The sequence below is a fragment of the Pipra filicauda genome, unplaced genomic scaffold, assembly GCF_003945595.2.
Source record: "Pipra filicauda isolate LSUMZ 115617 unplaced genomic scaffold, ASM394559v2 scaffold40_size4127951_pilon, whole genome shotgun sequence".
NCBI lineage: Eukaryota > Metazoa > Chordata > Aves > Passeriformes > Pipridae > Pipra > Pipra filicauda.
The window spans coordinates 304,435-322,678 of NW_024104543.1; the positions used below are offsets into that span (position 1 = coordinate 304,435).

An 18,244-nucleotide genomic window follows, 5' to 3' on the forward strand; every position below is an offset into this window, starting at 1 on the left:
CTTCTCCAAGGCTTGCTTTCTTATGGTACTGGAGGCTTACAATAGAGGAACTAGTGCTGATCTCTGAGGTGGTAGGCACCACCTGTCTCTCATTTCTTGGTTTCACATTAAGTCTTTTCCCTGTTTCTTTCATCCTTTTTGCTAGAAGAAAGATAAACTGCAGCTTTGTGTTTTTCCTCAACTGCTGTTAGTCCCAGCTCATTAGCTGATGACGTGTCTTCATACCAACTTTGCATTTGCTGGACTAGCATTACACGGCACAGTTCGTGTAATAGTAAGAGTGCTATTTTACATTTCCCAAATAGGACACTAAATCCCTCATGTTCTTTAAACTGGAGATCTGACGAAGTGCAGGCACTCACATTTATCAACACAGCTGACTTCAGAAATTCCTGAGCTGCAGCACTCTGGAGGCTGGGAAGGTGAACCAGGGAAGGATTACCATGTGTTTGCCTTACTCTTCAATTCTTGCCTGGTCCATTGGGCTGGATATTTGGTATACCCTCTTACAGTACTTAGGTTCTCAGGTTGAATAGCACCCCATAAAACCTGCTAACTCCCAGGAATCTGAAGGAATCATCAGCATTAAGTGCCTACAGCATGCACATTTCTCCTGTGGAGTCTAATTCAGACCACAGCACAGATTAAAAATGCTGACTACATGGCACTAAAGCGATTTTTAAAGGAGATACAGTACCCATCTTGTTGTTGTTAAGAGGGTGGTGTTTCTCAACCTGTAGACGGATGTGCCTGGGAAAGAGCTAAAAAAGCAAACCTACCTTCAGAGCATGCTTAAAATCACGAGGCAGGACTCTGCTTCACAGAAAACTTTAAAGGAAAAAGCTGAGGCAAACAGGTTGAAAAGGCTTAAAAGCCTTTGGCTGTGTGGATAGGGCCCTGAGAAGGAGATGTATCCTTTCTCTGCCTGGATCCATGCCCTGCCTAGGCAGATGAGTGGCTCACCTGCCAGATCCACAGTGAAGCAGAACAATCTCCACTGTTTCTGCTGATGCAGTGCCACCATGTACCAAGTACTGCAAAATTAACAGAGAAAGACTGCCTTGTCAGGGGCAAGGGCTTGATCTGAGCGAGCCGGGGGTCTGGGCTCTGTGCCCTGACTTGTGGGTTCTTTGTCGAGGACTGTTCAATATAAAGTTTACAGTACACACAGGCAGCCTGCTGTCACACCTGATGCCTCCTTCCCCGCTGCTCCAACCAAGAGCAAGAGGTCTCCACCGCAGACTCCTACAGATTAACTAAATTCACCTAAGTTATTTCTTAGTACTTCGGTCAGCCCGGGAAGGGAGAAGCATATGTCCCCTCCTGCCAGGCAGGATGACCGCAGGCGCTGCGCCGGAGATGCCCGTGTCCCGCAGGCTCTGGGACGGCAGATGAAGAGGGCGACAGGAGAGGAGAGGAAAGGCAGCAAGAGAAGGGAGGGCTGCGCCCCATCCCCGTTCTAAAGCACCGAGAGGAGCTGGCAGGAGGAGCGGGCACGGGGCGGCGAGGCAGGGGGGTGATCCCAGCGGCAGGGCCGGGCAGGGCCGCCAGCGCGGTGCTCTCCGCCCGCAGCCCCCGTGCCGGCCCGGGCCGGCGGGGCCCGGAAGGCGCCGCGCTCTCTCCCGGCCGCTGAGTGGCGGCGGAGCGTCACGTGCGCTCGGCCGGGCCGGGCCGGGCTGTGCCGGGCGGGCGGGAGGCGGCGGCGGGTGCGGTGTCCCGGAGCGGCGGTGCGACATGTCCCACCAGACCGGCATACAAGGTACCCGCGCGGCTCTCTCCGTCGCCTCCGCTCCGCGGTGCTCGCTGCTCCTCTTGACAGCCGGTCCCCGTCTCTCCTGTCCCCCGCCAGCCAGGCGGGAGGCGGGCGGAGCGCCTTTCCCCGCGGGTCGGGGCGCGGCACGGGGGGAGGCGGCCGCGGCGGGCGGTTAACGGGCCGTTCCCGGTGCGGTTTTTCCCACTGCTGCGCCCTTTGTTTGCTGCCGGAGGAGTCCGTCGTTTGCGCCGCGGGATGGAGGGGGGAAGGGGGCGAGCGGGCGGGGGGAACTGCTGCTGGTTTCGGCCCCGGCGGCCGACGCCCCTCGGGGTCGAGCCCAGAGCTCTGTCCCCAGTGAGGCGAAGCCCGCAGGGTTTATCCGCGCGGCGAATTGCCCCTATCCTCCCCCTTGGAAAGTGTTCCCTGCAGAGCCCCATGAATGGCGGGGAGGGCCACCCTAGGCTCAGGTAACTTCCCCCGGTGCAGGTTTTCCTGCCGCGGCGGGGTGTGCGCCGAGCCGGGGGCTGTCGCCTGCTCGGGGTCGCCGCCGCGGGTTTGGGATGGGTTGGACAGCGAGGGAAATGCCGGGGATCGCTGCCGGGTCCCTCCTGGAGCCCCGAGGAGAAGCAGGAACCCTGGAGCAGGAGAGTCCACTAAAAAGCCCATCTCTGGAGGCCACCAAGGGGAAAAGTGCATGGGAACGTTTTCTCCCCGTGTTTCCAGGCCTTGGAGTAAGCGAAGACCAAGTAGAAGACGACAGCGTATTGTTTCACAGTATTAGCAGGTCCCCCGAATCACAGAATTGCTAAGCAGGGATTATACTGCAGGATTATGGAGGGGTCGGGTTTTACTGTCTCGATTTCTGCAATCTGTGTATTCAGTGACTAGTACCATGTACTTTGCCTGCTCTCCCATATTTATTGTTGAAGGTGACTTTTGTCCCAGCCACGACAGCTCTTAGTTGTTCGTCTATGCCCTTTTTTGTCCATTGGCTGTATGTAGTTTGCACCCTTTTGCTTTTCTTCTTTTCCTTCCTCTGCATGCCAGTCTTTGGTCTTTTTGCAGCTGCCTGTTTTAAGTTTGTCAACCCTTTTCAGGCTAGAGGTGCATCTGGAATTGTTTTTTCCAGTCCAGAGAAAAGCGTTAGTGGCTCTTCATTCCCTCTTCTGCTGCTCCCCTTCATGTCTTTGAGAATCATTTGTCCTCTGAGGAGAGTTGTGGAGAACTCTGCAGCTTTCCTGCATGGATCCGGCCTCAGCAGGCACTAATCAGGAGTCCTGTTTGCAGCAAAGCTTCTGCAATTTGGAAGAGGAATAGCTCTGTTTGTGCCATTGCTGGCTTTAGCTACAAACAGGCTACTGTCACTCATAAACAATTACAAGATTTGGCAGCATGGGCTGCTCTTTTCTGGAAACAGAAATGAAGTCATGGGCACAGTGATGTGTACCAGGCAGTTGCTAAAAGGACTGGACTTTCAAACAGGCCACTGCAGATAGTGTAGGAAGTCACAGAATGCATTAAGCTGTAGGAAAATACAACAGAATATGTTCACAATCTTCTAAATAATTTAAAAATAATATTCCCTGTAAAATATTTGTGAAATAAATGCAAAATTTGATTCTGTAGGCCTCTGCTATGCAAAAAGTTTAAGTAGAAAATAATATTCTGTTATGAATTTAAAAGTCTTTATGAGGAAAAACTCACAGATAATTTGATAGTAAGATGGTTTCAGAGGTGTCTCAAAATGTTTCTTTGAGGAGCTGTCACAGTTCTGAAATTGGTGTAGGGACTGCTGTATTTTGGTCTTGTTTTGGTGCGCAGAGTTGAAATGAGAGAATAAGGAACAAAAAGATAATAGACAAGAAGAGGACAAAAAAAGTCCTGGGGGAACCAAAAGGTCTAGAAAGTGGTGCAATGTTTGCTTGCTCAATGGAATGGTGAGGACCAGCAGAGATGATTAGATAAGCTAGCAGCAAATTACTGGGAGGGTCTGCACTGGTTGGTGGGGAGATACTAACTGGGACGAAACTGGGGTTGAACTGGTAACCCGATGCAGTTCAGTTTGCTTAACATAGTATTTCCCTCCCATGCCATTTTGGACTCTCAGAATGGGCCTGGCATCGTTTGGATGGACATAAATGTAAAATCTTTTGAGTATGGGCAGTAATGTTGCTGGATACCACCTGTTCAACCTGACTATAAATAATCCATTTTATATGTTTCCTGGTTTGATGTTTGTTTTGCTGGTACAATGATCTATGCTGTGAGATTACTTAAAGGACCATCTTGCAATAAATGTTCTTCAATAAATCCTGCCCATGGTATAATTAAACTGATTTGCACTCGGATTATATAGCAGAGCAGTTGAGATAAGAATGATCTTCCCGCAACTGAAGCACAGTTCTTCAGTGTGCTTAGGAAAGCGAGTCTGTACGTTTATGGTGTTTTGTCTATGTGATTTACAGACATTCAAAAATATTTTAGTTACTTCTTTGTAAATTCATTATAAACCTATCCCACTGCAATAGGTTGGAGCTTGAACAATGTCATCAAACACACAAGGAAATAAGGTGGTATGAAAGATGAGCAATGAGTGGAAGCTTTCACTGGTACTCTTTGGAAAGGTGTACTCAGGAAAGATCATCACTTTTGCCAGACAAACTCTAACATTTTCCTGGCAGGTGTAAAGTTTCTGTCTGAAAGTTTGTACTAAGCCTCCAGACTTCATGAAGCTATCGTAATTTGAGAGGCATCATATTATATTTTCAGGTGTTAACTCTGAAACCTGAGATTGATGAGATGTCATCTTTAATTTTCACAATGTTGAAAATCATATGGTATGCTAGAAAGCAGAGCGGTTTCATAATGTTGGCTTTCATCTTTCTGTGGCATGCTGGTGGCTGGAGCAGTATGCAGAATAGGAGGAGCATCACTCCTGTGTTCCTTTTTCAGTCCAACTTTCTAGCAAAGGGCCAGTTGTACGTTTTTCCAGTGTTGTTCTTACCCTCATGAATGTTCTTTGTCCAAGGGAAGTGAAATGTGTTAATTTGATTACTTTTATTTTCTCTTTTTCAGCTAGTGGAAGTGTTAAAGACATCTTTGTTGGTGCAAGAAATGGACAATATAGGCTTTTAAAAATAGTCATTGATAATGGTTAGTAAAATTTTAATCTTTTTTCCCTGATTCTTTTAGATATTTTCCTAGTTGTTTTAATGGCCTACAATTGTTTTAAAAACAAAACTTTGCCAAACTTAATGTTACTAAGGTCTTTCCTATACAAAAGTTAAAATTTAAGTTTTAGTGATGCTAAGCTTTTTACTACAATGCTACTGTATTTTTGCATTTGAATTTTTCTCCCAAATGTCATATTTTACCAATAACTGCTTGGATCCATTTATCATATGGATAATATAAATGGGCTTACTTTTATCTCTTAGTAAAGAAAGAGTAGAGGGAAAGAAAATTTCTACACCTGTGTGGTGTTTTAGCACTCTGGTTACTTTCATGAGACAGAAAGCTAGTCTTACACAATAGCTAGTCACCTTAGATGAACTGTAAATTTTATCTGCCTTTTATGCTGGGATCAGCTGCATGTAGAAAGTCCTATTAAAGCAGATATTTAAGTAGTAATCTGACTACATGGAAAATATCTTTAAAAATCTGTAACTTTACATACATTTTCAAAATTAAAACTCACATGTATGTATAAATAGAAAATTACATAATTTCTGTCAGAACTTGAGTTTGAACTTCTTGGCAAGGGATCAAGGCTGCAAACATTGAAAGATAGAATATATAATTATTTTTTTCTTTAATAGAAATGCAGATTGGTTGTATAAGATGTTTGTATAAGATGGTTTAGTCCATCTTTTCAAGTGTGTAATTTGTCCACTTTGAAGATTTTTGTTCTTGACTTCATTCATTTACAGTACACTGAAATAGCTGTTAGCTGGATGTATGTATATACATATACATACTTTTATTGTTAGGCAAATAACCTACTGTTACTTTATTTAGGTTTGCTTTACTTAGAAAGTCTTCTGACATTTTAATATAGCTTTCCTTAAGGAAGTGGCAGTAGTAATATTATAGGCAGGACTCAGTGGTAAAGTCTCAGTAGCATAAGATAGTAAATGTTGACATACCATTGAATTTTTCTTCCCCATTAAGCAAGAAAAAACTATATACTTTTGTGTATATGCAAATTTATAATATGAAATGAAGCCTAGAAATAAGATACAAATGGAAAACTTTCCCTATTTTTTTCATTTCTGTGTGTATGTATACATGTACATATATTTATATATATATATATCAATTTCATCTCTATATAGAAGCAAAATCTAGTCTTTGATACTATTTTCTGCAGTTCGAAAAGAAACCTGTAAAACTCCCAGAATACTGAAAGAAGGACAGTTGCCTCATCTGTCTGTAGGAGCTTTCAGCAACAGATTATAGTCCTTAGTCCTTGCCCTTAGTCAACAGATAATAGGCAAATAAGAGTTCTGCTAATCTGAGTTAATAAGAGAGGAGGTTTGCTGCAGGGCAGTAGCGTTCCACTGATTGTGTCTTAAATCCAGGTAAGTATAAATCCACCTAGAGTTCAGAATTGGTGAGTACATTCTGAATACTCTGGTTTAGGTGTACAACTTCAAAATACTTCACATCTAATTTAGGGAAAGGCCAAACACCCTTGCCCTGAGCTGTTCATGTTCTATGAGTTACTGTGGAAGGGTCCTTTGTTTGAAATTTTGCTGTAGAGGCATTTGTATACTGTTTCACTTTTGTCTGAAGTTTTAGAAATTAAGTCCTAGACTCTGAAAAGATAACTTGTATACTAGCTACTACGATGGTCCTCAAACTGTTGTAGGATCCCATTTAAACAAGGTATTTCTATTTCAATTGTAGGGGCTAGTACGTAATGGGAAGCTGATAAATGTTTTATAAGACAGTATACTAATACTTTCCTTTAGAAGCTGAGATATGATGCATAAATAACAGAAAAATCTTGTTGCTACAGCTGTTCACATAATTAAATACCATTTGAAGTACTCTATACAGACTTAAGCCAATTATACATGATAAACAACTTCAGTCATTTAAAGACCATAGCTATGAAGCTGTATTAGAAAGAGGTTTATCTACTTACATAGTCAAGTTAAAGTGATTAATGCAAGCATATTCATTCCAGACTCTTTTCACTGTATAACTGAGTTATTGACTCCTTACAATGGGTGCAAACACTAATATTTTATAGCATGAGCATCAATAATTATAATTCTAAAATTTGAAAGGTTACTCTCATTTGTACTTAGGCATTTCAGTTTAAAAATAAACTGGCAGAAGACAGTTCTTATTTCCCTTCTGTGTATGTGCTGCTAAAAAAATTAACATCAGTAGTATCACTTCAGATCAAAGAATTTGATAACAACCAGCACATTACTTTTCAAATGTTTGTATTTTGGTTAAAGTGAGTTAGAGTTTGAATATACACAGCTTTTATAGGAATTCAGTTGCTTTCATGTTGACTGTTCTTGACTCCCATTCTTGTGGACATAATTATGAAAGTGTCCAATTAACTGCTTATTTTAATTGTTAATTTTGAAAAACAATATTAACTGTGTTGTTGCTAACCTGTAGCTTTTTATTGGTTGTAGAGCAGCTTGTTGTGGGATCCTCTAGACGGCCAGTTGGATCATGGGAAAAGGATTACGATTGCTTTGTCCTTCCCCTTCTTGAAGACAAGCAACCATGTTATATATTATACAGATTAGATTCTCAGAATGCTCAAGGATATGAATGGATCTTTATTGCATGGTCACCTGATCACTCTCCTGTAAGTAACAGGCATCAGAGGCTTCATGTTGTTGGTGATTTTTCAACAGGGCCATTTGATCTGAATCCTAGATATGAAGCAAAAGGATTTAAGGAATGAAGCATTCCCCAACCTTCCCTCTACATTCCCACAAGAAAACTGGAAAAATGTTTCTTGAAGCTGATTGAAGAGCAAATCAGTAGGCCTAGATGGAGTGCAGATGATCCAATATATTTTTAGCCTGACTAGAGCACTAAGTGCAATTTTTTTGCCCTGTTTGTCTGTCTTACTGTCAGTATTTCATAAAAATTCATGAAAAGATATAGGACAGAAATCTTAATGGGTGTTATCGTAGAGAGAAGGATTATAGTGTGAGCTCAAGCTGTTTATATTCTGTTTGGCTTGCCACAGAATACACTGCTTCTTAATCAGTAATTCAAGAGCATAGGAGGGAACTGAGAGGAACTCCTTAGAGTTAAGGTTTTATAGGAGAAACTAAGATACTGTGTGCAGGTTCTGGGAATGTGAGATAAGGGAAGACAGAAAGTAAAACTATTCCAGTATTCCTACTGCTTTCATTAGTAGTTAGGAAATAGTAAGACACTGAAAGTTGAAGTGCGTAGAGAAGATTGTGGAAAAGGTGAAGTATTATGGAGAGGATGTCATGATGGTTAAATAAGGTGGGAAGATGAGACTGTTGAGAGAGGAATAAGTGACCATGTTAGACACAATTTGATAGGGAGCAAATATAACTTTTCTACTCTGTAGTTGAACCATCAGTATCTGGAGTCACTATCAAATAAAAAATAATAACGAGTTATTATTTCCAGTCTGCTCTTTCGCTGTCTGTTGTATCCATTAGTACACAGACCAGTGGCAAAAGATCTATACAGTTGTGGGTTTTCCCATTTAAAATTAGTAAAGATTGTGTTGACTTTTTTCCCACTTTAAAAAACCCTCATACTCTTACTAAAGCTGCAATTCAGTTTTGCAATTACTGTGATAATAATACATAGTATCATGACCTGGTGAATTTAATAGCACGTGTGAGTATCATGATCCAGAGCTCTACCAGATTATAGTGCAATTCCAACATTTAAAATACTTGTTCAAGAAAGATACTAGTTAATGGACATAGTACACCGTGTTAGATTCTCTTTGTACACCAAAGAGCAAAAAAGTATCCAAATCAAACCCCCACTCTTTTATTATATGCTAGGTTCGTCAAAAAATGTTATATGCAGCAACCCGAGCAACACTTAAGAAAGAATTTGGAGGTGGTCACATTAAGGATGAAGTATTTGGAACGGTACAGGTATGTTTTTCTTTTTAAAGTCAGGACATTGACTTTAAATACTAAATGTACTAGCTAATATTACTGGTATGAATTTGGGGTGTTTCTGCTCTTTTTTGATTAAGGAAAAAAAAGACTTAAAAGCTGTGCGTATTATTACAATGTTCAAGTGTATTTGATCTCATTTGGACAAGTTACTAAGTATAGGTAATATCTTCAGGCTAAGAAGCCCTTGCTTCAAATAGTTAAGTTATGAAAACTAAATAATCTAAACATAATAGGCACCTCTCTTAATCTCACGGCATGTATGTGAGTCCTCTAAAAGCTGTAACACTAACTTCCAGGCCAGTTGTATACACAAGCCACTTTAGATATGTGGCTCTGGATGGGCTAGAACAGTGATCTGTAAGCTAACACCTGAAAACAAATGTTCTTCTCTTAAACTAAGGCTATGAAGTTGTCAGTTCTTTAGGATTTGGCCATAGAATGTACCTCACATGCAAGGCTGCCATCTTGACTTTGGGAAACAGACTTTTAGTAGCTACTGATTTGTTCAATGAAAATAGTAATAGTTGAGTGTTCACTTACGGTAAGATAATTAAAAGGTGCATATATGAAATCTAACAAGTGTCTAAAGGATGTTGCAAAGGCTGCAAGTGCTGTGCACGTAGGGAAATATGGAGCTATTACCTTAGTTTCTGTGAGAAACAAGTTTTACATGGTTGTGATGTCTGCCTGTTTGTAAAGCAGATGTCAGACAGTTCTGACTTAATCCATTGCCAGTTTTAAAAGAAATACAAGTTAGAATTCTCAGAGATAAAGAATTCTCATAGTTTTCATAAGAACTGAGATTACACAGAGATTCAAATTATAATTACTCAGTTCCTCTTTCAGCAAAGACTGCATCAGTTATTTTCTGTCTGACCTGTTAATCAGTTCATCTGAAAAAATCTGAACCAAAGCACTGCCACTGTTGACAGGAAGCTGGTGCTGAAGGAATGGAAGGAGTTGGAGGTTTGGGGAAGAATAGAGGATATTGTAGTGGGAAAAAGCCTGTGAAAGAGAGATGGGCTGTTGTGGTGGACATGAGGCTAATAATTCTGCTGCTCACTGAGTAGTTTGTTATATTTAGCATTAACCTGTCATGGAGGCTTCATTATCCTAACAAACATGCAAATAAACCTCTCTGGAGAGGCTGTATTCTAGGGAAGTAGATAACCAAGTTGCTAAGAGGGTTTACTGGTAGAGGTCATGTTATTTTTTTCTGAAGAACTTCATGGACACAGTCTTCATTAATGCTAATTTTTTAATTAGCAAGGTAATTAAGGACTGATTGTGGAAATGCTACCCATGGTAAAACAAGAACAGCCCAGAGGACTTTGTTGTGGATGAGCTGAATTTGCAAATGCACCTACACTTGTATTCTGTTCAAATAAAATGATCATAAATGTATGGACAATAACTGCTTTTTGTACTGCTGCATAGAAAATCTTTGAAGAAAACTATTTATCTATTATAAAAAAAAATGTTCAATATTGATATTGTGCTTTCAGGATGATGTTTCACTGAACGGATATAAAAAATATTTGATATCACAATCCTCCCCTGCACCCTTGACTGCAGCAGAAGAGGAACTTCGACAAATTAAGATTAATGAGGTACCTAGAACATCTTCAAGCTTGGGTGGGAAACAGGGTGCAGAGTTCCAAATGTGTTGTAGGGAAATATCTTTCTAGGGTAAAAAAAGGCAGAGCAGAAAATGGAAAGTTTTAGGAAGTGTGAGTGGATGAGAATATAAATTTATTTCTCAAGGAGTTGAAACTGCAGGATGATGATGACTCGAGTTGGAGCGGCATGATCTTGCTGAGTTTGAAAGGCCTCATGTCTGAATCAGAGGCTTGGCAACTGCAGAGCTTAATTGTTGCAGCATTGGCTTTTAATATCACTGGATGTGCTTCCTTGGGAAGGGTGACAGAGTACTGGCATGGGTTGCCCTGGAAGGTTATGCAATCTCCATCTTGGAGATACTCAAAAGCTGTTTGGACAGAGAACTGGGCATCTGGCTGTAGGTGGCCCTGACTGAGCAGGGTGGTTGGACAAGATAACCTCTGGCGAGGTCTTCCAACCTCAGCCATTCTGTGATTGTCCACATACATTTCCCATGGTGGCAGAAATTGTAGAGAAAACACAAAATAGCAACTATTGCAGTGAATGATTGCCAGGAGTATTTCAGCAATCTTATTCCTAAAGGAGAGATACCTAGCTTCCAGCACCAGTGCACTTATCTTTAAGACTGAGAGGAAGTGAATTCCAATAAAAATAAAATAGAAATCCAATCCAAGTCTTTTTAAGAGACTGATTTGCTTATGCTACGAACACTTTTTAGAAAAACCTCTAACAAGTGCTTTTAACCAAATAATTTGATGATTGCCAGCTAGCTAGTGTCTGAAAAGTTTCAGAGGATTCTTTTTCTCACATTTTTCCTTCACTTGATCACTGTTTGTGTACAGATGCATATTAAAATAGGTCATGTGCTGACCTTGTTTGTTTTCGAAACTTGTATTTTACAGCTGTGGTACGTGTATTTGAAGTATGATTTATTTCTGCAGCTGGATACCGGGAAACCATCATATTAAATTCAGCTGTGTATCTTCTCTTATGTTTTCACTCTATACTGTGCTTTTGCTGAAGCTTTGTTGTTTATTGACTTTTTTTCCCAGTAGTGTCTTTCGTTATTTTTCATTTCTGGTTTTAATTAATTCGATGTAGAAATGCATTCACCATCATCAAACAGTGCATTTTACTTGATCAGCTTTTAAAAAATAAAATTAATGAATGTAAAACTTCAGTGGGATCGGCGGTCACCTCTGGTATTAGTATTATCTCTTATGCACTACATACCATGTGGTTAACAGCTGATTCATCCAGACTAAAACGAAACTTTAACAGCAATAGCTGTGCTTTTCAGAGACACATAAACTGATAAACACATAAAGATTGCTGCCATTTTGGCTTTGTTAGAAATGTCTCACAATACATTAATTTACGTTATTTTTGTCTTTATTGTTTCTACCATTACAAAGCCTGTAATTGGACTTAGAAAACGAAAAGCTTTCTGATTTTAAAAAGTTTTCCATATGTATATTCTTTCATAATTATCATAAGAAATATTTTACTGGGTCAGATCAAAGGATCACCTAGTCTGTTGTCAAGTCCTTGAGTGAACAACGGCAGAAATCTAGGAAGCATGTAAGAGCAGGGCAAGAAGGCCATGATAATTACTTTAAATACTCTTTTTTGCCTCAACATTTGCAGGGAGGGATCTTCCTGCACAAAAGATGACGTGTTACTGTATAATTGTTCTTAATGGGTTTTTCATCCATCATCTAGACTTGTCATTTTTCTAAATCCACATAAAGTTTTTGTTGGCTGCAGATCCTATGGCAGCATATTCTACAGCTTGACAGAGTACTGTGTAAATAAAGAACCATTGATTGCTATCTACTAATTTATTCTGTTAACCCCACAGATTGTGTGGGGAAGGCAAAGAAAAGTCTTTAAGTCAATCCTCAGTTTCCTCCTCCCCTTAGATAAAGCCAGCTGTATCCCAGAAAGCCAACTGTATCCTGTGCTGCCCCAAAAGTAGTGTGATCAGCAGGTCAAGGAAGGTGATCATCCCCCACTACTCTGCGCTGGTGAGATCCCACCTGGAACACTGCATCCAGCTCTGGGGTCCTCAGCACAGTAAAGATGTGAACCTGTTGGAGTGGGCCACAAAAATGATTAGAGGGCTGGACCACCTCTCCTGTGACAAAAGGCTGAGAGAGTTGTGGTCTTTCAGCCTGGAGAAGAGAAGGCTCCAAGGAAATCTTACAGAGCACTTAAAGGGGGTTTATAAAAAAGGGCACAGATATTTTAGCAGGGCCTGTTGCAATTGAACAAGGGCTAGTGGTTTTAAACTGAAAGAGGGCAGGTTCAGATTAGATATGAGCAAGAATTTTTTTACAATGAGTGTGGTGGGGCACTAGCTCAGGTTGTCCAGAGAGGTGGTAGATGCCCCATCCTTGGAAATATTCAAGGTCAGGCTGGAGAGGGCTTGGAGCAATCTGGTTTATTTGAAGATGTTGCTGCTCACTGCTGGAGTGTTGGACTAGATCACCTTTAAAGGTCCCTTCAACCCAAACTGTCCTATGATTCTATATCCATGGACCTCTGTCGTTTTCCTTATCAGTTATCTCTTCCAGGCTGAAGAGTCCTAATCTAGGTAGTTCCTCCTCCTCAAGGAGGCACTCCATACTTCTGATCCTTTTGCTTTTCTCTGCAGTTTTTCCAGTTCTGCTATATAATTTATGAGATGGAGGGATGGGGAAGCCAGAACTGCATGTGGTATTCAAGATGCAGGCATGTTACTGATATCTACAGTGCGTAATGATGTGTTCTGTTCTCTTTTTCTAACAATTCATAACATTTCATTTGTGGGTTGGGAGTGTTCGGGATTGTTTTTTGGTTTGCTTGGGGTTATTTTCAGAGATATTCGGAATGACCTGCAAGGTCTGGCTCCTGAATGGTAGTAGCTAGCTCAACGCCATTACCAGAGAGGTAGATGAGAGGTTTTTTTTCCTCCTGCGTACATTATTTTATATTTATTCACAGGAAATTTCATCTGGCATTTTATCCACCACTCAGCAGCCATCACTAACTAAATCTTACGGTGTGAATTTAAATATACATAATCAACTTAGGTGGTTTTGTTTTGCTTTAAAGGTCTGAAATATGTTGCAATATGAACAAGTAGGTTTTGTTTGTTTTCTTGTATCTGGAGTTATATTGGGTTACTCTCTTCCCTTGCCTGTCTCTCACACTTCACAGTTCATTTTTAAGTTTGAAGCATTTTTTTTTGTAATTGTATTTTAATGTGGTTTCTGTAGTATGGTATTTTATTACAGTTTATTATTTTTGTGATGCCAATTTTACATTTACTGATCAGGGTTTTATGCAGATATATTTTGCAAATATTTTTTTCTATAATCTAATTCATAAATTTATCCATCTTTATACAAAAGTAAGCTCTCCACCTGCTTTCTTTTCCTCTTTCCTTGTTGCTGACAAGTTGTTTTTCAAAATCTGGAGTATAATCTAGTGTTGCTACAAGTACCTTTGTTTTTTATTTTTCTTATCATTTTGTTTCATACTTCATTAGCATCTCTTTTTAATTAAAGCTGAATAAGTTGATAGATCTAGTTGATAGATCTAAGACCCACACTTTCTATCTGGTACACTTTTCTGACTTTTGCTCCTTCATAATCAATGTTTAATGTATTTGAGAAATCATAGAAGAAAGTTAATATATTCAAAAGCTAGTACTTAGACAATAAATTAAGACTGGAGAATATTGGAGGCCAGAGCTGATTTTAAGAGAAACTACATGAATATTAAGATAAACATAAATTCTTGAAAAATGGCTTTAAATTAACTGTCCTTTTCTCTCAAATAATTTGTGCCTAATGTAACTGGATTATGAAAAATTTTTTAGCTTGTGCTGAATTTTTCTTTGTGTTAGACCTTCTAGAAGGTCTAATCCTTAAGAAATGAAGATTTTGTTTGTTTATTTTGTTTGCTTTGGTTTTGCTATAGGCTTTTTGGGGGAGTGTGTTGAAGCAGGAGGGGGAATAGTTGTTCTTTTCTTTCAAGAAGATCAGTTTGTCTCATAAGATATAATTTCTCTGTTCCTCCAAAAATTTTGACTCCCTAGAAATCAAATCTATGTTTTGATCTAAAATTCTTCACTATACAACAAAGTTTATAAACAATATTGTCAGTTCAAAAGTATAAAACAGCATATGAAAATCAAGATTTTTCCTCCTGGATTATTGTATCTTTATACCAGAATTTAACTTAGGGCTTCTTCACTGACACTTGAACCAGTTTTCCCTCTGATGATTTTGTTGCTCTGCTAAGCAGAGCCATTTCAGAGATATGAAACTTCTCAGGTTAGCAAACAAGCATGACCTGTAAATTAAAAAATGCAAATCTCTTGTATATAGGGATGATTTTTTTGAGATGTTTTACTCTTGGAATAGCTACTGCTAACTCTGTGTGTAACCATATGCAATACCAGTCATTGTATGAAACCAAACGAATGCTTGCAAAGGTTTCTTTTAACATCTCAGTTAACTTGCGTTCCAGGTACAGGCAGACGTTGGTGTAGACACCAAGCATCAAACATTGCAAGGAGTAGCATTCCCCATTGCTAAAGAAGCTATTCAGGCTTTGGAGAAATTGAAAAATAAGAAACTCAATTATGTACAGCTGGCAAGTATAAAATATTTTAACTATTTTTTAATAGTGAGTATAAAATAAATTACCTGCATGCTAAACATGTGTTGCTGTAGTACACTGATAAATTACTCTTATTAGATTAAATAAAATTTTTTTCATCCTGTTATGTTCTCTGGTTTGCTTTCTGCCTATTAACTGTATTCATGTTTGCTTTGTTAACAGCAAATTGATATGAAAAATGAAACTATTATTTTGGCCAACACACTTGATACTGAACTTAAGGACTTGCCAAAAAGAGTTCCAAAGGATGCTGCGCGTTACCACTTTTTCCTGTATAAGCACACACATGAAGGAGACTATTTGGAATCCATAAGTATGAGAAAATTTCTCAATATGAAACTTCATTGGCTTGTTTCAAATACTTTAGGAATTTTGAGGCAGAGAAAGATGTGTCATAGAAGTAATCTGTCAGCATGATCATAAATTTCAGAGTCATTTGGTTGTGAAAGTGTCTTGTGAAGGAGAGTCCTTATGTTTGGAAAGTAATGAGCTATCCCTTTGGATTATGAACACCCATAAATGTCAAAACATAAATACCGGCCATTCTCTTATCCCCCATTTGAAATTAAACACTTGCTGAAGCAAAAAAGATCCAGAATGGTGTTACATTTTTCCGTTTCAGACTGCATAGCTGATTTCCAATGCCTCTGTGCTGTAAATGATTTTATGATAAAGCTTTGATGGAGTGTAGTTATGGTTTGATTTGTGGTTTGTTTGTTTTTTTCCCTGCAGTTTTCATCTACTCTATGCCAGGGTATACCTGTAGTATACGAGAACGAATGCTCTACTCTAGTTGCAAAAGTCCACTGTTAGAAATTGTAGAAACACAGTTGTGGATGCAGATAATTAGAAAGGTAAGTGCATTGGGGTGTATAGGTAGTTTCTCCATCCCTCTCTTCACTTCTTCATGTAAAACTGTAATTGTCTCTGTCACCACCTTCTCTAAACAATGAAAAATGTTCTGTAACTATTAAAGTTTATCCTGAACAGGAAATAATTGTTGATGAAGCTCCAGATACAAAGTTAAGTCTTGGAAGCTTTTCTCTGTTTCATAATTTCTGCACTTTCAGATCTTTAACAAGTACATCCTTGTGCATCAAGGAAGTGTTTGAGTGTACTTTGAAGAACTAACATGATTTCTTACTCAAAGCCGAGTCATATTTTGGAGCACAACATATTGCTGTTGTTGAAAACTAAATTCCCTTAAAGCCAAGGTTATGTAAGGATTTTCAAAATAATTTCAAGCTGCAGTTCTGGAAATTAGAACTGCTATTTTAGGAGTCCTTGATGAGGCAAACAAGGATTTTCAAGTAAGCTGATCTTTTCACACTGTATGGATTGTACTGCTATGCAAAAAGTTGCTTCTCACCTCCAGAGCAGAGACCATAGAAATGGTCCAGTTGTGACCTACAGTTATTTTCTTAACATTTGTGCGAGAGCTTGGTTTCTGAGATGATGTTTTTCTAAAAAATAGCAGAGTTAATATTAACCATTTTTACTGAGATGACATCAATTAGATAGATTATTGCTATGTGTTTTTATATTTAATTATTTCTCAGAAATTTTCTTTCTACAACAAAATAAATGCACCATGTGACTCCTGAAAATTCCTGTAGACAGAAATTTCTGAGGCATGTACTTGTAACAGCAAAACTGTGGCTGGCAAGTCTGTTAAGTGTTACAGTTGGCAGGGCATGAAGTGTTGAATGCTCAGCAGAGTAGGGCCAAAGCATTTCTCTGAATTTTAAATTCTTGCATTTCAAAACAGTGGAGTTTGGCTTGAGAACACTATTTTCTTTCTATTCGGGTTCATATGTCTAAATTTTGAAAATTAAAACACCCACTCCTCCATTTTGTTCATTAAACTTATTTTACCTTTCCCCCGCCTTGAATACTTGCTGAGCGGCAGTAGCCAGCTAATAATATAAGCTTGTTTATACTCCTTCCCCTCTTTCTCAAGAGACAACAATATATATGCACATTGCTTTTACAATTAGTGTTTAAAGCATGTTGTAGTGAAAACTTTTAATTCTTAAAATGTGTGAATACTTAAAACAAGTAAACAAGCACTAGTTTTGCATGGAATGTGTTCTCCTGGTTAGTGTTAACAGGTGCACTGTGCTAAAGCTTGAGACAAAAACAGTTTCTTCTTGGCAGATGTACTTGTGTAGTTGTGCTTATATTTCAGGAAAATAATTTAAGTCACACTTAATACTGGTAAGAATCAAGGGGATTCTCAGAAAAACTATCCAAGATTTCTCAGGGCATTAGGCACAAGTTGGAGAACTTTCCATGCTATGACTTTGAACATTATTGCACATACGGTTTTAATATAGTATTTAGTTTCAGCAAAATTTCAAAATATTTTTTAAGTTTGACTTTAATATGAATATGATAAATGTTGGTTTTTTTCCTGCCAGATTGAAATTGATAATGGTGATGAGTTAACTGCTGACTTTCTTTATGAAGAGGTTCATCCAAAACAACATGCTTACAAACAGAGTTTTGCTAAACCAAAAGGTCCTGCGGGGAAGAGGGGAATACGAAGACTGATCAGAGGTCCAGCAGAGACTGAAACACCTAGTGATTAGAAACTGTTGTTTATATTTGTTAAACTATTACAGTAGGAAACTAATTTCTGGCTTTTGGTAATGAACTGAAATCATTCCATTAATAGATTCTAGTGGGGAAAAAGGCTCTTTTTACTCTTCTCTTTTCTGACCTCAACACTTTTTATATTGTTACATGATTATATTTGTTGACCATGTTTTATGACATGTAGAAGAGCTAATTATTTTAAAGCTATAAAAGTAAGACTAAGCTAGTACCCATTTATTTTAATTTAGAATCCATTATTTAATAGTTGTACATGTGATCATAAACTTTACAGACATAAGACTATGAAACTCATGTATTCTGTGGGCAAGTTGCAGCCGTATTCTTATGCACAGCCTATTGAAACATGTAAGACTTTCCATATAAAGATGACATAGCATTGTCCCAATTAAATCTTTATTTTTCCTTGTAGCACTTATGGACATTA

At 39.0% G+C, this 18,244-nt stretch overlaps 1 protein-coding gene across 2 annotated transcripts; it reads left to right on the plus strand.

Moving 5' to 3' along the window:
- Positions 1–1,652: 1,652 nt before the first annotated feature.
- TWF1 (twinfilin actin binding protein 1) lies at positions 1,653–18,186 on the plus strand. Of its 2 annotated transcripts, none has more exons than XM_027710834.2 (9): positions 1,653–1,759; positions 4,829–4,906; positions 7,411–7,589; positions 8,788–8,883; positions 10,416–10,520; positions 15,049–15,174; positions 15,364–15,514; positions 15,934–16,055; positions 17,622–18,186. In XM_027710834.2, the coding sequence occupies exons 1-9, from the start codon at positions 1,735–1,737 to the stop codon at positions 17,790–17,792; spliced, it is 1,053 nt and encodes a 350-aa protein (XP_027566635.1). In that variant the 5' UTR covers positions 1,653–1,734; the 3' UTR covers positions 17,793–18,186. The 2 variants fall into 2 exon arrangements, with proteins under 2 accessions (XP_027566635.1, XP_027566634.1); XM_027710833.2 differs by lacking the exon at positions 1,653–1,759 and adding an exon at positions 2,112–2,220.
- Positions 18,187–18,244: the final 58 nt, after the last annotated feature.

Bases quoted from the DNA above. Each gene is read 5' to 3' on its own strand.
- TWF1 (XM_027710833.2), top strand. From the start codon at position 2,193: ATGGCGGGGAGGGCCACCCTAGGCTCAG. The intron at 4,907-7,410 runs GTTAGTAAAATT...TATTGGTTGTAG, and splicing joins AAAAATAGTCATTGATAATG to AGCAGCTTGTTGTGGGATCC. The intron at 7,590-8,787 runs GTAAGTAACAGG...ATTATATGCTAG, and splicing joins GGTCACCTGATCACTCTCCT to GTTCGTCAAAAAATGTTATA.